The 26,070-nt window shown below is 47.5% G+C and overlaps 1 protein-coding gene across 1 annotated transcript; it reads left to right on the top strand.

Annotated features, from left to right (window-relative positions):
- The first annotated feature begins 1,236 nt into the window (after positions 1-1,236).
- Positions 1,237-25,466, top strand: FBXL20 (F-box and leucine rich repeat protein 20). Its single transcript, XM_074162666.1, has 14 exons — positions 1,237-1,298; positions 8,018-8,072; positions 10,313-10,387; positions 12,753-12,847; positions 13,303-13,371; positions 13,556-13,651; positions 15,443-15,569; positions 17,570-17,644; positions 19,369-19,499; positions 20,884-20,944; positions 21,475-21,519; positions 22,930-22,986; positions 23,893-24,105; positions 24,914-25,466. Exons 1-14 carry the CDS (start codon positions 1,237-1,239, stop codon positions 25,019-25,021), a joined length of 1,269 nt encoding a protein of 422 aa, XP_074018767.1. The 3' UTR covers positions 25,022-25,466.
- Positions 25,467-26,070: the final 604 nt, after the last annotated feature.

Below are 26,070 nucleotides of genomic sequence, written 5' to 3'. Positions count from 1 at the left end.
CCTGTGTCCAGTTCTGGGCTCCCCAGTTCAAGAAGGACAGGGAACTGCTGGAGAGGGGACAGCAGAGGGCTACAGAGATGATGAGGGGACTAGAACATCTCTCTTAAGAGGAAAGGCTGAGGGACTTGGGTCTTTTTAGTCTGGAGAAGAGAAGGCTGAGGGGGGATCTGATGAATGCCTATAAATACTTAAAGGGTGGGTGTCAGGAGGATGGGGCCAGTCTCTTTTCAGTGGTGCCCAGTGACAGGACAAGAGGGAACGGGCACAAACTTGAACATAAGAAGTTCCATCTAAATGTGAGGAGGAACTTCTTTTCTGTGAGTGTATCCTTCCATTGTGAGCCCTGGAAGAGGCTGCCCAGAGAGGTGGTGGAGTCTCCTTCTCTGGAGACATTCAAACCCCACCTGGACACGTTCCTGTGCAGCCTGCTCTGGGTGGCCCTGCTCTGGTAGGGGGTTGGACTGGATGATCTCCAGAGGTCCCTTCCAACCCCATAGCATTCTGTGATTTTCCCAGAATCATCCCTCCTCCTGACACAGCACCAACGATCATGTCTCCCTTTAAACCATGCTTTGTTATTTTTTTAAAAAATACTGTTTGCCCCTCTCTCCAAAGCCCCTCAGGCTGCTCTTGGAGAGGCTGCGAGGACCATCATACGGGCTCTGTAAGACTCCCTCTGTGTTCTGTTACAGAAACCAGTCCCCCTGTGCTGGCATCTTCAGCCTCCAGTTGTTGGAGGGATTGCTTCATCGCTCTTATCGTGGCCCTCCCTTCCAACCCATTTGCCGTCTGTTTGTTTAATGTGTAGTTACACTTTATGGTTTTAAAGTGCCTGTTCTTTGCCGTACCTGCGCGGAACAGTGAGACAGATGGAGCCCCGTGGTCATGCTGCGGGTGGTACCTTCCTACAGTCAGTGCCAGCCCATGAGTACCCCCCAATTATCACTTGCTTTAATAGATAAATTAAAATTCTCAGCTTATATTTAATCTATCAATCCACAGAGCACTCTTGGACCACTTTTTGAACCACATTGGATGTAATATCCTGTCCAACTATGGTCCCATCCAGGAGTTTGAAAGCTTGAGCACAAAGTTTATCTTTTGAGAATTTATGGGACCAGATGCCTCTCTTGAAATTCCCTCTTTACCCAGCAGCTTCTTCCCTGGAGTAAAGGAGGTTTTGTTTACTTCATGAAAACATATGGCTAAAATGTTTAAATTTGTTTTTGTTTACAGATGTTCTCAAACAACGATGAAGCTGTGATCAACAAAAAACTTCCAAAAGAGCTGCTGCTTCGGTAAGTTTTCTTTCGGTTCGGGAGCCTGGAGACCAGTGTGTGTCGTTATTTGCAGCCGGTGGCTGGTTTTACTGGTACGCTCATAAATCAGGAGCTGGGATTGGGTCACTTCTAAAGCCACAGACAAACAGAAGCGGATCAAAGGTCTGCATCAGCGGCAGTTTATGCGAAATGTTATTAGGTTTTGTTTCTTAAAATGTTAAATTAATTTCCTGGTTGCCTGTTTTGTAGATGGAAGAACTAAGGACTAAGTAAGTCCTTAATGAAAATAAATGGTAAGTGTGGGCTAATGAGTAGAATAGGATTCTGCCTCTCTCAAAAGTGTTCCATTTAATAAAAAAAAAAAAGTTAGTTCCTCTGCTCCAGCACCAGGCAGGATGGTCCTGGTGGCAGAGATCAAGCGGATCAGAGTTTGTTGATCTCGGTGCTGTCCTCCCACATGCGCACACACACACAGGTACCGTTTGAAGTTTGCCTTCCCCGGCGCAGGAGTGCGATGTGTGTGTGTAATTGTACGTCTTGAAGTCAAGTCGTGTTCATCGAGATGCCAGACTGTAAACGGTGAAGGCATTTGCAGGTGGCAGCTTGAATTATTAACATGAACAAAATTCCTACATTGCGAGGATCTGTGTGGTACTGACTGTCAGCGTTTAATGGCAATGAAAAGTCTGGGGAGAGGAGCTCTGACACAGGAAACTGCTTCGAACTCACTCACTCACTTGTGAAATAAAATGAATAAAAAGAAGTCTGACTCTTTTTCTTTTGACTGCGCTGCCTCCTCTGTTCCCTGTAATGGTATCTGTGATCTGATTAGGTCTCTCTTATTCCAGTCTTATTCATCCAAAAGCAAGATGTGTGGCTTCTAAAGCCCTCCTTGCTGCTAATGGTGGGTATTTGGGTTTGGAACCTGGTGTGCAGGGAAGTGATTGTCCAGGCTGGACAGGGATTGCTGTAAAAATCAACACTGGGGAGCTAGGAGAGACAAGCATCCTGTGGGAGGAGCGGGATGAAGTAATGAACACAACAGGATGCCCTTGCCCAGATAAACTGACAGTCTTTCACAGGTGACAGTGGCTTTTTTCCCCCAGCGCTTGCCCTGAACCATCAGTACAGAGGTGTTGCAGCAGAAGGAGAGTTTGGAGGGTGAGAAAAGCATCTCTCTGGATTTTCTGAGACGGGATTGTTTTACTGATGGGAGCGAGTACGTACTGATGGTTCAGATGCAACAGAACCAGGATTTGTCCTTGTGGTGAGGTGACAAGACACAGGTAGGCTGGGGACAGGCAAAGGGGGTGTGTGGCACAGGGAAAGCAGGGAACCTCCTCGGGAGGAAGAGATGGGGGGTGGAATTTAATTGAGATTTTTGCATGGAATTCAGGGGAAGAGGCGTGTGGTCACTGGGCTGCCAAGGAGCAGGACCTCCATTAGAGCATGGGTGAGCTTTCAGGTAGGTTGGTCAAGGTGGAAGGATCCTGAGTGGGACCAGTAAGACCACCTTGGGCTGTAGGAGGTCACTGGTGTGGAGGAACATTACTAGATGTTTGGAGAGGGATTTGCAGTAAGCGGGAGGGAAGGTCCTGCACCAGGCAGGGAATTTCATCAGCACAAACCATAGTGTGGCTGAGTTCTTAGCAGTGCACACGCTTCTGCTCTGCGCAAATGCCTTTGTCTCTTGTCCCTTGCTCTCTCCAGTTGTGATAACCTGCTGTGGAGCAGAGAAGCGCTCAGGATTGCCTGGAACCTGGGCACAATCAGGAGACGGAGTTTCTAAACTTTAAAAGTTCATAAGTAATGGTTTTGAGAGCTGGAATTCACTGTTAGCATACTGCGAAGATCAGTTAGCGGGGACTGACAGTGCAGCCTTTGAAAGAGAAACTTGGATGCGTTTATCTGCAGGAATCTCCTGTAAATGAGTGTCGCTGTCTCTGAGACAAAGACTTGTGTGTTGAAGCGGTGCCGCTGTGTAAGGTCCTGTTCTCTGGTTTGTTCATTCTGCAGATGGCATTGGTGTCTCATGTATGTGGTCGCCGAGTGGAAAGCCGGACTTGGGCAAAATAAAGAGTGGGAGGGTATGAAAGGGGTGAAGAGCAGCCTTTGTCACCCTGAGATGCAGAAATGTGCAGCTCCAGTCACACTTTTATCTGGGGGGATAGGGTGGGGGTGTAAAGCGCTCCTGGGGGGCTGTCCTCAAAGATCTCTCCTTCGGACGTGTCCGTGCTTCAGCTTTCATGTCATCTCCTGTCCTACCACGTCGCTGGTGGCCATGGTGTTCATCCTGCATTTCCCCCAGGGCAGGACTCTAAAAGGTGTCCTGCAGCTCGTGGGGAGAGAGATCGGCTGGTGGGTCACAAACTCTTGTCCTGAAACTGCTGTTCCTCCTTCAGGTCTCCTGCCAGCAGACTTTCTGGGAGCTTACACCTTTATACGTGAATATTCCTTTACTCTCAAAAAGGACCCAAGCCAGCAAAAAGTGGAGTTCCCTTCGCTGCTGCCAGCTCCTCTTGGGGCAGTGGTGGCTCTGAAAGGTGACTCCATGGTCCACCCTGGCTGTGGCCATTGCCCAGCGGGGCCATCGTGTTCCTGTTTCTCACCAAGGATGCCCAGTTGAAAAGGAAAACCCGACTGCTGGTTGCTCCGTGTCCACAAGCCAAACCCCAGCCGCCAGCCTGGGTTCTCTGTGGCTCTGGTGGTCTCTGCTGGTTTCCCCAGGGTTTGCTCTTGGCGTGACGTGGGGCTGTTAAAGAGCTTACACTTGGATGGGGCTGCGGGAATTCAGCTTTTCCTTACTGGTCCATGGGCAGGTCAGGCAAGTTTTCAGTTCTCTCCTGGCGTAAGCGGCTTTTACTCCACACCACCTCCTGCTAGCCCTTTTCCAGTACAACCAGTCACCGGCACTGGTTTTGCCAGCTGACCTTCAAGCCCCACGTTGATTTATTCCTCGGGAGCTTGAGGAAGCGACGGAGCGCGGGGGGGACCGGTGAGTTGTCAGCAGAGCTGGCGTTTCTCTGCTCCTGGCCAGCCCGTCGGCATCAAACGAGCGTGGAGCAGGATTTAACGTGGATGGTGGGTCGCTGACATAAATCGGCGCTGATAATTTTAGAAGGCTAAAGGTCTAAGCTGTAGCTCACCTCGGAGCCCCCAGCACCCAGGGATGTCATTAGAGTCTTGACCCTAATCTAATTAGAGTAGCAATGGGAAAGTGAGGAGTCCTAGAAAACCCTGAGTGGATTAAGGGGTTGAAACCTGAAAAATGCTCCAACTGCACCGTGTTTTAGCAAAATTGTCGAGTGCTGGATTGTCCGGGCAAAGTCCTCAACGCACCGAGTTACTTTGCAGGGGAATAATCCAATCTGCTGCAATAGTAGAGTTGGTTTAATTCCTGTTTGGAATACCCAGTCTGCCTTCCCCTGCCGTCACTGTTCGATGATGAACTTCTTGGCGTGGATTATTTTCTTACCGTCAACTCTGAAGAGTAAAAAGACCGATGTCAGAGCCAGCAGTGAGCAAAGCAGAACTCCTGATGTCGCAGCGAACGCCCCAGATACGTGTCTTTTCATCTACAAAGGAGAATGAGGAAAGCTGTTATTCACACCGTGCTCTTCATCCTGCTGCTGCTTACTCCTCTCGGCTTGCTTTCGCCAGATAAACTGAGTCTCACCAGAGCAGCAGATATTTTTGAAGGATTTGGTGCTTTGGAATAAAATTCCAAGAGGAATTGTCCCTTTGTTACTGAGGGAGGGTCTGGAGCTGAGTAGCAAAGTCGCATCCAAATTTCCAGTCAGCCCAGTATGTCTCCTCGTTGTCAAATCCAGTTTTAATCGAGCCACAGGGCAATAACAAGAATGTGTGTTATTTAAGTGATCGTATAGGTTATCTTTGCTTTGCTTTACACTGGAAAACGACCCAGCATTTCTGCCCCGTGCCTTTCTCCTGGAAGGCGGCATCTGCTCAGTCATCGCTGAGCCACGGGGGCAGCCGCTTCGTGGGTTTTGGGGTGGTTTTAAACATTCCCCAACGGCTCCTTGGAGAAGCAGCAGCCTGTCCTCGGGGCGGTGTTGGAAAACTTAGCTTGGGCCACTGCGTCTGTGAGATTTTAACTGGGCTCCTGCTGTTCTCTCCAGCTCAGGCGAGGGGTGAAGCTGGAGCCAATTCTGAAACAACCAAAACGCCGCTGAAAGAGTGATTTTTTTTTATTATTTTTTTTTTTTTTCCGTCTGATTCTGCTGAGTCACTGCCTGATATTCTTGAAAACAAAGGCAAGTGCGGTTCAGAAAACACTGGAAAAAGCTCTTGAGCTTTTCAGAGCCAAAGTCTCGGGGTCGGACAACGAGGGAGCTCCCGGCGGAGCTCAGCAGCGTGAACTCCGAGGGCCGGGGCGGGGGACAAACATTTTGCTGGATCAACATTTTCTGTGTGGGTAAACTGGGAAGGGAGGAGCAGGAAGCGGAAAATAATTTGGCCAAGACCTAATAGCCCTGATAGAGGGATGAGACAGTTATTAATAGCCTGGGATTTCCATGGAGAAAGCAGTTTTAATGAAAATACAGAAAGCTTGCGTAGTTACGGCCCGGCCCCTGTTCCCATGGAGTTGGGTGGTTTTTTGCTCCGATGATGGGAATCTAGGGTGAAACTTAGAATTTTCCCTACCTTCTCTCATTTCCCCAGGCTTTCCTTGTATTGTTGTACATTTATATTGTGCTAAACAAGCGCTCACATACATGTCTGAATAAATGACATTTAACTCCAGGGGAAGGCTTGTCTATAAGGAGTTGAAAGCGAGTCTGGGGCCGCTGCTGAAATCCAGGAGGGGGTTCCCAAAACAGCATTATGGTAAAGCACATATAGCTCTTTCCCAGACCCCTTGATTGCCTGTATCTCAGCATCTCACTGTAAATTTTGTCTCAGGAGATGCGTAAGGAACAGATGAGAATATCTTGAACCAAACTCCTTAAATCTGAGTGTTTTCGGGCAGAGAGGAAACACCGGAGAGTGTGTAGGTGTTTATTCTGCCGTGTCCTGACTCAACTGGGTGTTTGAGGGCTGAGCTACGTGGTACCTGTCAGCGTCTGGGTTTTGAGGAATAATCTGCATTTGTGCTCTATCGATAGCATCCTTTTCTCTTCTTACATCAATATTGGTGGATGGAAAGTGTTTTTTATATACCTGCCAGTGAAGAAAGCTGGGTGATGCGATGATTGTGTCGTATCATCTCAGTCTTGTGTCTGTCGTCTCCTAAACTTTGAAAATCCAGGATTTATTGCTTGTATATAACAATATACAGACACATGGGTGTGTGAAGGTGTGTGGCACATACTACCATGTGTACAAAACATGGTGTCAGTAGCCAGAACCTGGATTTAACCCCTCGTCGTTTATCTCTAGGACAAGGTGCCTTTTACCCGGGCTGCACACAGTGTTGCTTCATTGTTGGCAGCACCTCTTCCCCCAGCTCTGTCCCTCTCTGTGCTCTCTGTTCACGTGGATTCTTTGTACTTACCTGGGGAGATGAATTCATCATACAGCTCTCTCGATTTTTGGAGTAGTGCAGTCTTGTTTGTTCTCAGATTTTCTCCTGGACAACCCTATTTTATCTGACAAGAGTATTTTACAAAATAGCGCATAGCTTTGGAACAAGATTGCTTGCCCCAAACCTTCAGTGCTTGCCTCTGATAACATTTCCCTTCTCTTTCCGGTGGTCTTCAAGTTTAAAGCGTACGTGCAAGTGTTTCTGGTAGTCAAGCATTCGTATTGTCTTTGAAAAGACATTTTATCCTCTGGTTTTATATTTGCTAGCAAAGAGAATGAGACCTTACTATCTCTCTGCTATCCACCTGGCCTGCTCTGTTTTCTGCAATATGATTGTTTGAATAACTATAACCCATGAAATAACCATATTGATAAATTGGTAGGGATTTGGGAGCTTTAAATGGGCTTGGTACTTCCTGGGCTCACAGATGGGGGTGTCTGTGCCCGAGACAAAAGTGCGGCTGCCTTAGCCCAGTGTAGCATTGCAAAGTATTCCCATCTAATTCCTTTATCCCAGTAAATAGGGCAGCAACACCGGGGTGTCTGCCTGAGCCCTGGGGTGTGTCCTGGCAGAAGAGTGACATCCCGGAGGGGTGTCTCTCTGGGACACCGTGCCCACCGCCCACCGGATCGCCCGGCTCTGCCCCGTGGCCGAGCAAAACCCTCCTCCTGTCCCCGTGATAACCACACTTCACATTTAGAAGAAATAACCCCTGCACCCAAATGGGGCTGTGGCGTTGCTTTGAACCATTGAACTATTCCCTTTCTTGCTTTGGGGAGCTGTGGCTACAGATGTTTGTGCTGCGGGGAGGCGCTGGGCACCGCGATGCTCAGACAGGAGCCAGAACAGCCTAATGCCATTTGTTATTCCCTGTCCTGACTCAATGGAAGGTTTGACTCTTGAGCTGCACGATACCTATAAGCGTCTGTTTTGATAAGCAGTTGTTCCGTTTGCTGTCAGTGAACACTACAAGGTGTGAGATTAATATTTCACTGTGGCTCGGTATCTGTTTTGCTTTCATTCGTTAACTGCTGGGTCTGCGCTTCTTTTCACAGTCCAGCTTTCAACTGAAAGACAAAGAAGTTTTGCTGTCTCCAGTCCTTTTTTTTTTACCCCTCACCCCCTTTGTTTGCCATGTTCTCTTTGTTTTAAATGTAGATAACCGATAAAGTATCTTTTATTTCTGTTACAGAATTTTCTCTTTCCTGGATGTGGTCACTCTGTGTCGTTGCGCTCAAGTTTCCAGGGTAAGAACCTTCCTCCTTGCGGGTGGATTTTCACAGTCATTGGGTTTGGGTGACAATCCTCTCGCCCCAGCCTTCCCAAGCGCATCCACCTGGGAGGATCTGTACCCGGGAGCTTTGTGCAACTCGGCTATTGTTAATTAGTGTCCCCAATTAACACCACAGTACCAGAAACTACCGGTGGCACCGGTGAAGGGGGACTCAAAGATTGAATACCATTTTCCTGATGTCCCAGGCCCCGAGCGGGTTACGAGGGGGAGGTGGCTGAGGCTTTGCCCCAGAACTCTCCAGTCAGCCTGGGTTTGTACTGGAGCCTGCACTGGTAAAAGCACCAAATTTGGATGAGTCTAAAATGGCATCTTGTGGGTATTGGTGGAGATACAGAAATTTTAATTCACAAAAATGCTACCCAGTCAATGAGCATTTACTTTCCTACTTGGATGCAGCTGATGTAAATCGGGATGGGGGGGGAAACAGCGTCTGTTTTCTTTAGGGATGTTTTGGTTTTTTTCCCGAAGTAGCTCATAGTTTTGTGGACTTCGGCTAAAATGAAATCCAACTTGGGTTATTCACTTGGGAAGATTCCTTCACCTGCAGGTCTGGTTATCTAGAGCTCGTTCAGATACTTTATCCCGCCAGGATCTGATCAGAGCAGCGTCACTGCAGGAGCGGGAAGTGGGTTACGCAGGAAGGGATTTGGTTCTTGACAGCTCTACAAACCTGATCGGTCCTGGGCTCAGAATTGAAACCATAACTTGTTGCATTATTCAGAGTACGTAAGAATAAAAGAAAAGACTATGCTGAAACATTTTGAATTGCATTAAAAAATATCCTGTGTGATGTGTAGGCGTTAGGGTTATCATCCCGCGGTAACACAGGTCTTCTCGTGCAAGATCTTCCAGCTGAAAGTCACTGCTCCAGCAGAACAATATTGACCAAAACGGGCTGTCAGAGATCCTTGCAATGTCGAGGTGTGCTCCCATTTTTGTCGCTGCTCCTGTTTACACAGTTTACACACTGTTTACACACTCCATGGGGCATCAGAGAACGCATTAGGTGTGACTTGTAAAGGACTCGCACATCCACCCAGAGCTATGGAAGGGCTGGATGTAACATCCCCTTACGTTACACCTTAAAACATGTTGTGTTATAACTTGCATCCACCGATGCGCTTCTCTTCCATGGGAGCTGTTACTTTTCTCATGGCCGTAACTAGACCTTAAAACAAATACCAGCAATGGGATGTGAAATGCGGAAAATTAATGCTTCCAGTTCTGTTGTAAATCTGTGTGTGACTTGCGCAAGAACCAGTAGATACTGGGATGGAGATGCAGCTTAGTGCCTGTAATAGATGTAGTATAAAAATTTGCCTACACACACGCGCTCTTTCGTAATGACGGACTCAGGGTTATTATGAGATCTAGTTGTTTACTTTGGTTGTGTAATTAAAACTTGAAGTGTAGCACTGTGCTGACAACCCTTCTGATTCACTACGGGCAGAATTACTGACGTTCAGTTCCTGGTTCTCATAGCGTGAGCCATATGAGACATTTTGTTGGTTTGTTTTACAAAAAAAAAAAAGCCAAAACTAAGCAAACACTTAATTCAGAGGTAGCAAACGGGGCAGCGGTGGTGGGTCCGGGCAAGAGGTGGCTGCTTTATCCGGATGCTTCCAAAGCTCTGACTGTCTCCCTGGGATGCGGTGCCCCATGCACCGAGCTGCGGAACTGCCTCCAGCCCCTCTTTCTGCTGGAGGCCCGAGAAGAAGGTGTGCGAGATGAGACCCTCACCCACCACCGATGGGATGTCACTGCACAGTCCTCCGTCCCGCCGAGTAGCAGTGTCACTTCTCTTGGAGGCGTAGGGTCTCCTCTGGGGCTCGCCTGTGTCCTGGCATCCTCCATCTCCTTGCTGGTCCCTCCAGTGTCCTTTAGAGGCGTTGGTTTAGCTGCAGAGGGGCTTAGATTCCAGCCAGGACCCTGAAGATGCCCGTGCTCCAGCTCTGCGTCCCATCCCAGGGGGGACAGAAGTGGCCGGGGTGGCACGGGCGGGTGAGGGGACACTGTCCAAGCCGGTGATTCCTGTAACGCTCCGTTTTCCTTGTTGGCTGTAATTACTTGTTGCTTTAACGTCTGAGACCGAATGTTGTTTCTAAAAGGAACAAACTGTAACTAGGTCCCCACTGGCGGGGTGGTTTTTTTTTTCGTATTAACAACACATTTACATTTTTTCCCCCGATAAAGGCATGGAATGTTCTGGCCCTGGATGGCAGTAACTGGCAGCGAATTGACCTGTTTGATTTCCAGAGGGATATTGAGGTATAATTAAGTGACATACAAACCCATTTTTCTTGTTAAAATGTAATTACAGCCTAGAATGGATTAATACTCCCAGTGTAACCCTTTTTACTTTCCCTGGAGATAGAAATCATTAATTTGAGTTCTTCTTAGCTTCAGGGAATGTTTAAAGTCTTGGCAATCCATTCAGCTTTTGAAAATGGACAGAATTTTATATCTGTATCAGGACTTCAGGGTAGTAATAGAAGGAAGGTATTTGTGTGTGTGTGTGTTCTGAACACAGAAATAAATGGAATAGGTGTGTGCTTGTAGCAAATGACTGCTGCTGTACAGCAGAATTTAGGCTACTTTTCCTTTCACTCAAAAAAATGTTACCACAGCCCTGACTTAGACCATTAAGACCGAACATCTTCTGAAGCACGGCCTGTGATGTGTCTGTCCTCTCCTGTCTGTCTTTCATGTCAAAAATCGAACGTAAATTAATGTGATCCAGGGGGACGAGGTCAGAATTGTTCCTGAAAGATGCAGCTGTGGAAAAGCTTCGTTGCAGCTGTTCTAGATTTGTTAGATGTGAACTACTTGGCATGGATAGGGATGGATGCTGTTGTCACGCTGTTCTGAAAATTCAAATTGCATTAATCAAGATAAGAGACAAAAAAAACCCCTTAAGTTCCTTATCAGAAGGTTTTATCCTTTTTAAAACATGTTGGAGGAGGGAGATAGGGAGAGTATCGCTCTAACTCGTTACAGACAGAGGCATAAACCAGCTGATAACTGAAGATTCACACCTTGTGGGAAATAACACACATTATTTGTGGAGGAAAGAGTTAAAATAATCTCTTTCTGCCAGCTGAGACGCAGGGACAAAGGACAGGGCTGTGAGACTGTGACTTCTGCTGCTTGCTGGGTGGCCTGAGACTTCTCGAAGGAAGTAAATGGCATGATTTTTGTTCTAGATAATAAATACTTTATCTCTTTACGTGTCTTGGAAGCTCCAGACCCATAGAATGATGGACTTTCCTGGAGGTAGAGCAAAGTGGTCGGTGGTGCCCGGTCCGTGGAGGTCCCGGCCCTGCTGAGGAGGAGGGAGAGAGGAGCAGTTCTGTGAATCCACACCAGGCTCGGCTCATTCTCCAGCGCTTTTTGCATGATTTTAATGTCTCTCTGTTCTCTAACGCCACTCTATACATCAAACACACGTTCCTGCATAAGCACAGGCTTCCCCTTTTAAAACAAACGGTTGGAATATGTTGTACCTAAGCTGAAAGTACCCGCTGGACTTTCTGATGTCCTAAATGTTTGCTTTAAAGGAAGGTAAATCCATCAGTTGATGTAAATCCTATATATAAATGTCTTTGAATCCTCTAGTTCAAGCGTGTGCATTCATGGCCTTGCTAGAGGAATTGCAAAGCCACACAGACTGTTCCGGATTTCCCAGCCCTTCCACAGGGATGCACAGGGTCGAGCGTCAGCCCTGGGTCGGGCAGGGCAGGACGGTGGCCACCGAGCTGCTCCCAGAGCCGCCAATGGCCAGATGGCACCAGAACCCCCTGCAGAGATCTGCTTTGGCTGCTCTCCCGTTCTTAATTGTGGCATTACATTTCTCCGAGCCTGGTGCTTGATGGTTTTTTGGACCAGAAAAAGATGATAGAAGAATATCTTCATCATTATAGAAGTCTTAAAGGTCAACTAGCACTTGAAGAACTGAATGACATTCCTTTCTGTGATGAACAATCCCATAGGCGAAAGTAGAAGGGAAGGGTTTTGAATTTCTGGACACAGATACAAATACTCTCTCAATGGTTTTGGCACTTCATTCAAAGTGAGAAATAGCTGGGTAAATGCTGGCTTGTAGTGGGGTCTTTGGAGGCTTCCATCAATTACAAATTTGAAATTAAAAAAGCATTTTTCTAGATCTCTTGAACACAAATTTTTTAAATCCCTTTTTCTGGGAGAATAAAACTCCTGGGCTGGTTCTGCCTCATCCCTATTTCAAATAGAAATCTAAATATATCCATTTATAGCACATGGACTGTACTGATTTATATAAACCTCACTGCCTGTGTTGTCGCAGCGGCATCGCTGTGTCCGTCTCCGGAGCAGTCGGTGCCGGTGCCGGGAGCTCTGAACTGGAGGAGATTCCCCAGTGGTTACCCTGAGCCTCCCTGCTCTGGAGTTAGGCGATTGCCTCTTGTCTCTCCATCTTCAGAAGCTGAATAATTCTCCCTCTCCCTGCCTTAGGTTATTATCGTGGCATATTTTTATTTTCTTAGCGGTGTTTTACCTAGAATAACGAACTGTTGTTCATCTGCAAAATATTGAATTCAATTTCTTGAATGCTGCTGTCACTTTGGGATTTTAATGTCATTCTTTCTGTCTCTGACAGGGCCGGGTAGTTGAGAATATTTCTAAAAGATGTGGGGGTTTCCTGCGGAAGTTAAGCCTGCGAGGCTGTCTGGGGGTCGGAGACAATGCATTAAGGTAGCGGTATGGCTTCTTTCTGCTCTTAAATGCGATGTAAAGAATGATCCCTTTCCTACAACCACCGAGGATTGGGGCAATTTATGAACACTTTGGAACTGGGATGTTTAGCCTCTTTGTCTAACTTAACACATCAAGAGAGATAACATAAAAGCCTTTTTAATTTATCATTTTTTAGCTTCACGCAGTAGCCATTTTTCTCAATTCTCATTAAAATATTGCCAGCTACCACTGCAGGCTCAGTAGGAATTGGTGCTGAATCACAAACTGGTGCCTTTAGGCTGGGAAATCCCAAGGCAAGCCATGGGGCAACAGAAATGGTTTTATTTACTTCTTAATTTTGCTTGAGACAATTTTGTAAAATTGTGTCTGATGATACAGATAAAACAAATGCTGGAAAACATCTGGGAGTCTATTGCCTGAGAAAAATACTGTGTTTTCCCTTTTCTTTAAAGGACATTTGCACAGAACTGCAGAAATATTGAAGTATTGAACCTAAATGGCTGCACCAAGATCACAGACGCGTGAGTAACATTCTCACCTGCCCCGTCACCCCCTTGCCTGTGTGCACCGTATTATATTCTCCATCTCCTTTTTTAAGGAGATCTACCACAGGTTTGTGCATCTGGTAGGTGGTAGAACGCGTGTTTTATGAAAGATACGTGAGTTTGGATAAATGTATTGCATATCTTGTGTGCTCTCTTTCAGCACGTGCACCAGCCTCAGTAAGTTCTGCTCGAAACTCAGGCACCTCGACCTGGCTTCCTGCACGTCCATAACCAACCTGTCTCTGAAAGCCCTCAGGTAGGAGTCTGGAACATTGACTTCTGCCGGTTGATTCCAGGTGGTGAGACCCGCCGTTGCCCTGTGTCTGCTGTCGCGGAGGAGGCTGGCACGGTCTGAGGTGTGACTGTGACCAGAATTCATGCATTCCCTGGCAAAGCTGAGGGCTGAACTGCTGGAGAGCAGCTCTGAGGAAAAAGACCTGGGGGTCCTGGTGGACAACAGGATGACCGTGAGCCAGCAATGTGCCCTGGTGGCCAAGAAGGCCAATGGCATCCTGGGGAACATTAAGAAGATGGTGGCCAGCAGGTGGAGGGAGGTCATCCTCCCCCTCTGCTCTGCCCTGGGGAGGCCCCATCTGGAGTCCTGTGTCCAGTTCTGGGCTCCCCAGTTCAAGAAGGACAGGGAACTGCTGGAGAGGGGACAGCAGAGGGCTACAAAGATGATGAGGGGACTAGAACATCTCTCCGCTGAGGAAAGGCTGAGGGTCTTGGGTCTTTTTAGTCTGGAGAAGAGAAGGCTGAGGGGGGATCTGAGGAATGCCTATAAATACTTAAAGGGCGGGTGTCAGGAGGATGGGGCCAGTCTCCTTTCAGTGGTGCCCAGTGGCAGGACAAGAGGGAACGGGCACAAACTTGAACATAAGAAGTTCCATCTAAATGTGAGGAGGAACTTCTTCACTTTGAGGGTGGCAGAGCCCTCGAAGAGGCTGCCCAGAGAGGTGGTGGAGTCTCCTTCTCTGGAGACATTCAAACCCCACCTGGACACGTTCCTGTGCAACCTGCTCTGGGTGGCCCTGCTCTGGTAGGGGGTTGGACTGGATGATCTCCAGAGGTCCCTTCCCACCCCATAGCATTCTGTGAGTCTGTGAAAGCTCAGCACTTGCACCTTGTGCCTCCTGGTATGCAGAGAGAGGACTCGATAAAAGCTGCCCTCAGCCTTGTTTGTGTCCATCCTGGTGGTTATTAGAAGTAGAAGAGGAATTATATTCTATTAAAGTCTTGGAGGAGGGATTTTTGGGGAGATAAAGGTCTTAGAATGCCTTCTTAAAAAGCTTATTCACCAACAGTCAACTTCTTCATTGTCAATGTACCGTTGTGTACAGAGCTGGAAGGTGAACACCAGCATGTGACTTTTATCTTTTTAAACTGCTTAGGATACAGTTAAAAAAACTTCATAACTGCATAAATCTACTAAATGGAATCGCCAAGTCATCTAGAAAAAGGAAGGGACAGACAGACATTGGTGGGAATATATTGGGACAGAGAAAAGGAGGCAAAAAAACCCTAAAAGTAACAATAGAGGCCAAGCTATTAAAAAAAAAAAAAAAAAGATAAAATCAAGTGATACCAGTGGAATAAAAGAAAATATAAGGAAAATAAAAGGAAAGCTGTTTCACAGGGGGAAATATACTGGAGGGTGCATGTAGACACCAGAAGAAAACACAGATTTGAAAGAACAAAGAAATAATTAAATAATTAGATTATTTTTGTAGCTGCATTAAAATACTTTGAGCCTGATTTTTCCTTCCCTTGAGGGTCTTCATCCTTCTCTCCAGTTTCACATGGTCAGATCTGTGCCACAGCTGCCTTAAAAACACGATAGCGTGTGTATCTCTTCCTCGTTACAAATTATACTGGAGTGTTTCTCCTACTGGCAGCTCTTTGCAAATGCAAAGTCTCACCTGGAGAGTGTCCTCTGTGCTCAGGTGGGTGCCAGAAATGGGAATTTTCCCAAATTCTGGCTCGAGGCGGGATTTCTTTCCAAAACAAACCCAAGTTTCCCCGTGTTTTCCCTTTCGCCCCCATCCAGCGAGGGATGCCCGCTGCTGGAGCAGCTGAATATCTCCTGGTGCGACCAAGTGACCAAGGATGGGATCCAGGCGCTGGTGAGGGGCTGCGGGGGACTCAAAGCCCTGTTTCTGAAGGGCTGCACGCAGGTACGGCTCCACGGAGAGGGCTCGCTCGCTCAGGTATTACTGAACAATAGCAGCTGGATTTTGCTATTTCCAGAAATGTTAAATTCCTGAAGTTACTCCCAATCTGTCTATTGGAGATTAACTGCGTTTATTGAAATTCTTTAATAGCTTTGAGCTCAGCGTGGGTGGTGGGACGGTGAACAAATTGCGTATCTGGCTGTAGAATCATTCTTCTTTTTTTTTTCCCCATTGGGGAACACATTGAGCAAACTTTTATTAAAGAGGAGATAACTCTTATTTGTGGCTGGACCCATCCGTTCCTGAAGGCTCAGAAGATGGCAGAGAGCGTGACGGTACTTTCATCTGCGCAGGGGGGAGAATTTCCTCTACGGGTGGGTTGGATCTTCCAGTTTGTCAAAGGGAATCGCCGTGTGTTTGACTCCTTGGGAAGTCACCTCTGCAGCCACTCAGGAGCATAGGACTGTTCCCCTGAGTATATCGAATAATTCTGGAGCTACAATGGGGTGTTTGGAGCTACAGCAGGGTATCTTGAGCTACAGCAGGGTATCTTGAGGAGGCTGCAGAGACTGTGATGCTCCTGCTTTGGAATATAAATGACACCAAATGGTACAGCTGAAAGGGTTTTTTTTACCCCTTTTTTGTTATTTAGACTAACTTCCTTTAATCTTTCTCTGCTATCTTACCTGGTGAATCATTGAAAAGTTTAATAGGTTAAACACTTTCCTGTATTACAACTTTACTAAGGGTTTATATCAATTATGAACTGGGGCGTGGGGAACATCGACCTTACTCTTTTAAGGAGAACTGGCTCCTTGCAGAGCTATTTTCCAAAGAATGTGGGGATTAATTCCTATTTTTTTTACTTAAATGGGCTGGGTTTTTTTCATGCAGACAGATAGGTTAGAAAGGAGCAAATGTTTTATCTCAGAATCTTGTCCTTGAAAAAAGGAGAAGTAAAACTGACCCTGCAGCAGCTGAAACCTGTCACCCAGAGACTCCCAGGAGTTTAAGGACCTCAAGTTAGACCTGGGAAAGGATCCCTGGTCTGTGTTCGGTCCTTGTACCCCAACGCTGACAGCACGGATTGCGTTTGGATTTGGGATTTTCTTGGGGGTAGGGATTCCTTAAGCGTCTGCTGTGTATAGATAAACAGCTGTATGTTTTTATTTTGCAAAGAAACACCGTATTTCCCCTGTGTGTGGACACAGAAAGTCCTGAAAGGTGGTTATGGTGAGCAGAGCACCGATAACGCTGGTTTGTGTGCACCGAGCACTAATACCCCTGTGTGCACAAAAAAAGCCCAGCTGTAAGGGCTACAGTCAGTAGTTTTTCTAAATTTATGCTCCTGTTGGGTTTTTAATACGTGAGCTGGGTATACATGGCTGTAAAACCGACTTGATTAAAGATATAACCATCTCGGTCTATTTTGAGAATTCAGGTCATAGAAACAGCTTGAGTTTCTAGTAATTTATGGAGTCGTGAGTAATATTGATGGCAATACGTCCTTGTTATCAATTACTTGCCATCTGTTCGTATAGATTTAAGAATAGCAGGGTTTTTTATCCTCAGAGAGCAACCTGGATATATTTGTGCTCCTCACATTGGAATAAGGCTGGGGGTTTTTTTTCAGTTCCAGTATTGCAATATGAAAATAGCGTTACTTCTAGGCCCTCACTAGTGAAGCGTTTCCTTAATTCCTGTAAACACTTTCTGATTTCAGTACTTGGTTGTTAATTATGTATATTTGACCAGATTGGCTTTTCTTTAAATGAGTAACTTCATGTTGGGGAGTCTTTGAACTCTGTTCCTGAGATGGTAAAAAAAAAAAACAAAACAACCAAAAATGCATCCACTCGTTGCTTATTTTGAGCCTGCAGCTCTTTGCCCTCCTGCCTTGCAGGTACCCAAACCACAGAGGCTTTATTGTTCTCAGAGCTTGATTTTGAAGATTGCTTTGAGTATTACCAGGTTGCTTCAGTCTCTTAATTTTTTCTTTCCAGCTTGAGGATGAAGCTCTGAAATACATTGGTGCACACTGTCCCGAGCTGGTGACTTTAAACCTCCAAACGTGCTTAGTAAGTAAAGCTTCCTCCCATTTCCCAACTCGTGTGTTTAGGGGCCAGCTCTGAGCAGAACTGCGCAGGATATTCCCCATCCCAAAAAACGTCATCGTCTCTGCAGTCGGGGCAATTGCAAATTTACGAGACTTTTTAAAATAGTTGATGAAAACCAGCTTTTTGGTAGCGTTCAGTAATGCTGAATAAGCCCCCGAAACAGTGTCGTGGCATTCGCTTTGTGAGAATCGTTTGTCTCTCTGCCCTGCCCACGGGGCTTCCAAACCCAGTTACTGGGCTGGCTGGAAAAATTCTTTCCGTGGGGCTGAAGCGGTTGGGTGTGATCTGGGCCAGGCAGCTCCTCCGGTCTCTTTATAAAATTGAACTAAAAAATGCAGTTTCCCTGCACAGAAGGGCTCTAAACCCTTATTTATTATGGAAATATACTTATATATTTATTATATATTATTATACAAATAACATTATTGTTATTCTGCGGTGCCAAAAATGTATATTTATGCCAAAAAAAGAAATTGGAAGGGGCTCTTTTTACCTCCCATCGTGCAGTTACGTCTGACACAGTGAAAACTGGACAATCTCCTCCTTTTCCACGGGAGCGGGCAAGGCCCGTGGGGGCTGTGGGGCTGTCCCTTCCCAGACCTGTTTGAGGAGTAGCCTTACCAGTTACTGGGCTGGCTGGAGACTAGTGCCCGTCCAGTTCGGGCTCGGGGCTTGCAGAGGAGGAGCTGGACCGTTGCTGGCTCCAGACCTGTGTCTGTGGAGAGGCAGGAAGGGGAGAGGCGAACAGGCAGAAGGGAGGAGAAAACTAATAAGGTTTTTGATCGCTTTAACTGAAAATACCAAGTTCTACTCGGTTTCTATTTCACCTGGCTCCAGCACCAGTACAGCCCACAGACCTACTGGTTGCTGTTTTCAAAGAATCAATGCCAGTCCCTCGATTGGTGCTTTTTCCTGTGGGAATCGAGCCTGGCTCCTGCTGAAAATCCAGACCCTGAGAACCGCGTGAGGTTTAGCCTGGTTCCGCAGCACCCGCAGCCCGTGTCACCTACTGTCCCTGTTCCCCTCATCCCTCTCGGTCCCTTGCAGCTCCTGGGCACATCCAGGCTGGGTCCCAGCCCCGTGTGCTCTTGCTCGTGTTGGGGAACATCTGGAGCAGCTTTGTGTGCTGTTACCACCCCAGAGCAGAGCATCTGGGGCTGGACCTGCCCGGTGTGGCCGGGGACATGGTGGGACAATGGCTGCGGTGCCATGGGGTGAATTGAACATGGTTTGGGCCGTGAGCCCATCTCTCCCCGTTCAGGTTTTGGTCCCAAACCACCAAAATGTATATTTTTAAAAGGCCATTTGTGTAAACAACCTGCTGCATATTTTGTGGGCAGCCCTGACTGTTGGGTGCTCTCTCGTCTTGAGTTTTGGCCGAGAAAGTCCGTACAAGCAAGGGCTGCAGGAGACGGAGCCTGGGCCCATCGCTCACGTCACCCAAGCTCGGAAACCTTTCCCTGCATGTGGAATCACTTTCCGAATGTTTACAAGTCCCTTCGATGTGGCTTATCCTGTCTCGGCGGCTCCAGTGAAATATTTGAATGCATTTTTGGGGTTGAAAGGAGCGTAACTTGGCCTCAGTTAAACGCCTGGTTGGAAGCCTGAGAAGGGAAATATGCAGTGCCTTGCACCTCCACCTACGTTGTCATGGCTTTGTGATGTTGTTATTGTTTTTCTTGTAGCAAATAACAGATGATGGTCTCATTACAATATGCAGAGGATGCCACAAGTTACAATCCTTGTGTGCTTCAGGCTGCTCTAACATTACAGATGCCATCCTGAACGCCCTGGGCCAGAACTGCCCCCGGCTCAGGTAAGTCCTCTCCACGGGGTCCCCCTGGCTCCAGCCACCCCCTGCATGGCGAGCAAAGGATCTTAGTGACACCCTCGTGTCATATTTGGGCTGGTTTAGAACTTTCTCTTCTCATCGCCCAGCTTTTTCCAGTCCTTTGCTGCGGGACGATCGTAGCTGTACCCAAATTTCTGGTTTCTGAAAGCGCGGTGGAAGAGCTCCCTGCCGTGGCGGCGGGCGCTGCCGATAGACCCGCGCAGTCACTGGCTCCTCTTACACCATTGTCCGGCTGCTTTTGTTCTTTCATGAAAAGCAGTCGAGGTTAGGTTACTTCTGCATTGGGAACTGAAAACATATTTAAACAACGCCGTTTCCTCTTGACGTGTGATACTCACGGGGTTCTCGTGATGGTTTTTGGAGCAGATGGAATTTGTGCTCTCTCTCACTCTGCTTGACAGAGTGGGCTTCCAGCGACATCTCTGCAGGTGCTTCCTTTTTTTTTATTATTATTTTTTAAGACTTTTTCTTATTAGGACAAGTTTCTTCGGGAAGATTTCACTATAATTCAGAAAATGGCCAGGTGCAGGAAGAAGAGACAGTTTTATTATCTGATATCTGTAACAGCCGAGTGGCCTGGTTTCAGTGGCATAAAATGCATGTCTTCTGGGTGGGGGAAAAAAAAACCCAAACTGTTTTCTGTGACAAGCTCATTTAAAGAATTCCGGGTACAAAGCGCAGCAGACAAGTGTGTGGGAACTGGGTTTGAAAGAGGAAGGTAAAACGTGGTTTCGGTTCCAGATGGTTTCTGTGTTTATGTTCAGCTGCAGCTCTAGAGTATGAAGCTCCAGGCGGTAAAATGCATAAAGCACTTGAGGCAAGTCGCCTTTCTTTTCTAAATATGTTAATATTTTGCAGCAAACCTCTGTAGAGCTGCAGTAACCGTCTGCCAGAAAGTTTCTGTTGTCGCAGAAGCAGGCAGTTCGCCTCTTAGGAGACTTCAAACTATTCTATGGAGGCATTAAATACTCATTTTCTAACGCTCAGCTGGCAGGCTGTCGTGTGTTACACCCCCCTCTCACAGGAACATCTGTGTTTTGGGTGAAAACCAGAGGAAATCCCTCAGGGAGGTTGTGGAGCGTCCAGCAATGGAGGTTTTTAAGAGCACCTTAGTCCAAGACTTGTCGGATTGCCCCCCCCCCCCGCCTCCCGGTGGGGCAGGGACTGGGCGACCCTCGGAGTTCCCTTTTGGCCTGACTTCTTTTTCTCTTTCCTCTGTGCAAATTCTCCTCTCAGAGAGCACAGCCTAAACCGGGTCAAACTTTTCTGGGTGGCTGGAAGCTTTTAATGAAACACTCTGAAAAGCAAAATGACTCCACCATGGTTATTATAAATTCTTTCTGTGCAGAATATTAGAAGTTGCAAGGTGTTCTCAACTAACAGATGTGGGCTTTACCACTCTAGCTAGGGTAAGTGCTCGTTTCTGCTTTTCCATCGACTATCTTTGCTTTCTTTTTGTGGTAAATACGAACAGAGCTTTCTCTTGAGTGTAGATGTTGGTGACGCTTTTGATCTCCACCTCTGAGTGGGAGCCAAGTTACCAAAATGAGGTTGTGCATAATCTTTGGTGTTGTCCTGACCCACACATGGAGGAGGACATGCATCCAAACTACACGAAATGTTAAATATTTGGGAGTTATAAACTTTGCTGTTTGTTTTTCCAGATTAATCTGTGTTGTGTACAAGTGACCCTGAATTTAACTAACTTTACTTTCTATGAATAAAAAAAAAACACCTCCGTGCCTTTAAATGAGTGAAATTGCCAGATTTCCTATACTTTGTCCTGCTTATAAAGCAGCAGCAAACTTTCCTCCCATGTTTCATGGTGGAACAAAACACCTTCATCTTTAAAAAGGACTGTCTTTATTGTAGTTGTGTTTATATTTGCTGTCTGAACTTTGCACTCAGCTTGTGTGTTCCGTCTTCTGCTTGTTCCTAGAACTGCCACGAGCTTGAAAAAATGGACCTGGAAGAGTGTGTCCAGGTAGGAGGTGCCACCTTGGGCTGGTTCTCTTTTAGCACGGTCACAGCAGCGTGGAAAGAGGGTGAAAAAGCAGTAAATTGTCTCCAAATGAGAGCTTGATTTAGAATCCTGAGCAAGAGGATTGGATATATTTGGATAAGAAAATACTGGTTTTGTAGTTTGATCCTTTGTTCATATTTTGTAGTAATAGCTGCTGCTGTAAATGCTAAAAAACCTTTCATAGTGATAGGTTTTTATGACCTTTTTATGACCCTACAATACCTGAAGCTATTGGAATAGATGTGTGAGTTGTGGCCCTCGACACAAGATCAAATCCCAGAGTAAGATCTTTTCTTTTAAGGCAGGGGAAGGTTTGTTCTTCATATATCGCTAGAAATAACATGTTTTGAAAAAAAACCATAGCCAGGTTGTTCCAACAGCAATGACTTTGTAAAGGACGTGGCAACAGCTTGGAATAAAACTGGGGTGCCCGTAAGTAAATAAAACTGGGGTACCATTAGCCTTGGATGGGTCTGTTGGTGACTCTTAGAACCCTGTGCTGCAGCCGACTTCATGAGGTTTAAGGAGATCTCTCGCATGTTCTGTAGAGCACGTGCCATAAGCTGGTAACCGCTTCAAGGTAGTGTTTATAGGGAAAATAGCTGAATTTCCTCAAGATCCCATGGAAAAAAAATCTCTAACCCCAAGGACAGGTATGAAATTGATTCCGATAAAGACAGTGGAGGCAAATAGGATTTTGCTTCCTGCCACAAGAACAGCGTGACCCCGGTATTCTGTGCTTCCTGGTGTTTATGGGGCCAGAAATTCAGGAGATCGGGAGAGGAAATGACAATAGTCCAGACGGGAAGTGATTTAAAGTTAACCCAAAAAAGGAAAACTGGGCTGTGTCCTTGGGCTGACTGCTTTGAACAAAGACAGCCCAGCACGATCCCTTCCAAAGGCTTTTAGGTGAGAAAACCATTGTGTGGAGCCTCTCTCTCTCTCTGAAGAATAAAGAGGAAGGATTCCGCAGCCCCCCAGGCTGTTGGGAGGGGATTCGAACACCTCTGGTACTTTGGGAGACAAACATTTAGGAGAGATTGTGGTGTTGAAGAGGTCTGTTCACTTACTTCCCTTAATTGTGAGCTTATTTCATAAGAACTGCCTAAAGAAGTCCAAAAAACCAGCAGTACATTCCATGTCTTGCCAGTCCTTTCAGGAGATGAGTTGGTGTTTACAAGGGAGGGGAACGATCTGTGTATCTGAAATTTGGTCACGCAGGAGATGTGCTCCTGAGGAGCTCAGGAGAGCCACTGCGGGGAGCACTACCATGGATTAGGCAAAAATTTGCAGGTTTTCTTTCACGGGGAGGGGGGGGGAAGTCCTTGTGCAAAGCACCGGGCGTGAAAAGGCTTTTTCTTTTTTTTCCAGATAACAGACAGTACGTTAATCCAGCTTTCCATACACTGTCCGCGGCTTCAGGTTCTGGTGAGTATCAGAAGTGAGACCTTCAGCATTTTCTTTCTATAAACAAAGGGATCTGAAGCCCTGCCCGGGGCGGGGGATGTGTCTCTCTGACTTCACAGACGACTCGCGAAGGCTTTGGAAGAATTCAGCTGGAAACTTGACCCTGAGGAACCTCTTGTCCCTCCCCTGCTGCTGGCATTAATCCTCCGCCAGGCACCCCTGGCTGCCTGAACATGAATTGTAGGACACTGGAGTCTCCTGGTCCCAGCCTCTGGCTGTCCTCAGCCAGCCCAGCAGAATCTGTCCCCAACCTGGGCTGTCACTCCGTCTGCAGGAGGGGACACTGCAGCCCTTCCAGTGAGACCTGGAGAGCTCGCTGGCTCTGGAAAGCAATGTTCCTCCTGGTCTAAATTTCTGGGAATTTAGTTGTGGCCTCCTCTTTCTCTGTTGTCATAGAATCACAGAGTGGTTTGGATTGAAGGGACCTTAAAGCCCCCCCAGTGCCACCCCTTGCCCTGGGCAGGGACACCTCCCACTAGACCAGCTTGTGAGTCCCCAAAAAAGTGCCCCAAGTGGGTGACATTACACTTCTGATGGTTCTTAGACCCGGTGACAGGATCCTCCCTGTGATGTGTAAGGCCACAGATTTGGCAGAGGTGGTTTCTTCAACAGCAGAGATATTTATGTGCCCTCCTGGCTCTGTGGGTCTCGTCTCTCAGCAGCTGCCTTTCCCGTTGGGCTCTGGGAGTTGTCCCCTTGCAGGAACATCAGTCCCATGGAGCCCAGTCCCCACCAGTGTGACAAAACCAGTCCAAACCTGTAAAACCACAGGCCACCTTCTCGCTCGTCCCGCAGCGTCCCCTGGCAGGGCGGTGGCTTCTCCTTGCCGGTGGCAGAGGCTGATAAGGTGCTGTGTTTGGGCTGCAGAGCTTGTCCCACTGCGAGCTGATCACGGACGACGGGATCCGTCACTTGGGGAACGGCGCCTGCGCCCACGACCGCCTGGAGGTGATCGAGCTGGACAACTGCCCCCTCATCACCGACGCCTCCCTGGAGCACCTGAAAAGCTGCCACAGCCTGGAGAGGATAGAACTGTACGACTGTCAGCAAATCACCCGGGCAGGGATCAAGAGACTCAGGGTAAAAAAAAATAAATAAAATATATTATTATTATAATAATAATAATAATACGCCGCTAAGGCTGTGATTTGAACACGTTTTCCAGTGGGGAGGGCTGAGGTTTGGGATTCCTCGTGATCTGGTGCTCAATCTTAAAAGTATCATGAGAACCAGCGTCTATGACATTAGTAGCTGCAGTCGGAGGATGAGGTGGGGATGAAGGCTGGCTGGTTGGGGAGAGAGAGAATGAATTGCTGTGTTGGCTGAGCAGTGGCAGAAAGGACCAGGGGAGACCCAGCGTGCGAGCACTCGCACGGGACAGTGCTCCTCTGAAGGTGGGACCCGGCGTTAGTGCCACAGCGAGCGCGTAGAGTGGCTCCTCCAAATAACTCCAGCTGATCCCGCGGCAGAGCCAGCCTGCGGCAGGGGGGGGCTGTGTGTCCCTGTGAGCGGGACAGAGCCAGAGCCAGGCTCATCCGAGGCACTCGGTGGCCCAGCGATTCCCTCCCGAGTCTGTTTCTCTCCGTAAAAGAGAAGAAATAATATTTTATTTGCAAAGAGAACAGGGATCCATCCAGTTGGCCCTTGTTCTGTTCCCCGTGGCGGGCACAGGATTGATGGGAGGAGAGAGCATCACGTTTCCTTACTCCCATAACTGTGTTCTGGAATAAGAAAGAACTTTCTTGGGGGAAGCGACGCTGGTGAACGGAAAGAGTTCGTTCCGGTTTGTGTGTGTGTGAACAGAAGTGAGCCAGGCCTCTTTGGGGCTGTTTGACTCTGGCTCGGCCGCTGCCCGTGTCCCTTCACACGTGTGGTTTTGTCTTTTCAGACCCATTTACCCAATATTAAAGTCCACGCCTACTTCGCGCCGGTGACTCCTCCTCCCTCGGTGGGGGGCAGCCGACAACGCTTCTGCAGATGCTGCATCATCCTATGACACTGGAAGAGCTCGTCCCTGCAAACTGAGTATTTAATTACACTTGTAGAATTACGGTGGACGCCAGTATCTTCCAGGAAAGCGATACCGGTGTCATTTCCCAGGGCCAGCGAGCCAGGGCCGCGGCGCCAGGCCCCCCAGTAGCCACCCATACACATACATACACCCCCCCCGCCCGCTCCGGAGAACTCACGGACTGGGCCCAACTGGAGCCGGAGCCCCCCGGGGTTGGCTTTTTCTCCAGGTGGATCGGTACCATCCGGAATCCCTTCCCGCTGGGCGCGCTCGGATCGGAACCCTCGCGGTGAGGAGGGGAGGGTTTTGCCGACCCACAAGGACTGTTGCTGCTGGTGGGGTTGGAATTAGTCACCGAAATCCTTTGGAGTGGGGAGAGGGGGAGAGGAAAAGGAACATGCTTTAACCCTGCATCCGTTGTCCAGAAGAGAAAAAAAAAAAAAAATACCAAACCTGAAAACCCCAACAAGTTTTGTGTCCATTTTTCAGCGAGGGAGTGAAACAGCAGCTCTTGTGAGACGTGATTTCCTGGTGCATCTCTCTTCCCTCCGTCCCCCCCCGCCCCGAGCATCTTCTCAGCAGAGTTCACCCGCTGCTTCTGCAGCGTCCGGCTCGGAGGCTCCCGAGGTTGTTGTGATTTAGCTCCAAATCTGTAACGTCAGGCTCAGGTTTTTTGGTTTTTTTTACCCTCCCTACATCCTGCTTTATTTTTTTTTTTTTTACAGATTTCTAATTCAGTATTATTCTTTTTTCAGATTTACCAAACAAAAGTTACCAATCAGTAATTTAATTTTTTTTTTAAATTACCTTTTACCGGTAGAAGCCTGAGCCTGTAGTGACCCGTGTGGAAGATTTTTAAACGGAGAGGGAGCTGCGCTGCAGAGCGGGCTCCTGTGGGGCTCCTTGGCCTGTTTTTGTCGGCGATGGGGTGCCCGAATTTGTTTTGCATTTCAGGTTTTATCCCAGGGACGAGGATTTAACTCTTGATAGAGGGGAAAAAGTGAATGGTCTCTGTTCCGGTGACTGTGAGTTGG

This window comes from Numenius arquata, chromosome 23 (assembly GCF_964106895.1).
Source record: "Numenius arquata chromosome 23, bNumArq3.hap1.1, whole genome shotgun sequence".
Lineage (NCBI taxonomy): Eukaryota > Metazoa > Chordata > Aves > Charadriiformes > Scolopacidae > Numenius > Numenius arquata.
This window is presented reverse-complemented; position numbering and strand designations above follow the sequence as displayed.

What these genes read in the sequence shown, in the direction of transcription:
- FBXL20 (XM_074162666.1), top strand. Translation starts at nt 1,237, where the DNA reads ATGTTCTCAAACAACGATGAAGCTGTGATCAACAAAAAACTTCCAAAA. An exon ending in ATTTCCAGAGGGATATTGAG is followed by an intron (nt 10,388 to 12,752) that starts GTATAATTAAGT and finishes TGTCTCTGACAG; the next exon opens with GGCCGGGTAGTTGAGAATAT. An exon ending in GCTTTACCACTCTAGCTAGG is followed by an intron (nt 20,945 to 21,474) that starts GTAAGTGCTCGT and finishes GCTTGTTCCTAG; the next exon opens with AACTGCCACGAGCTTGAAAA.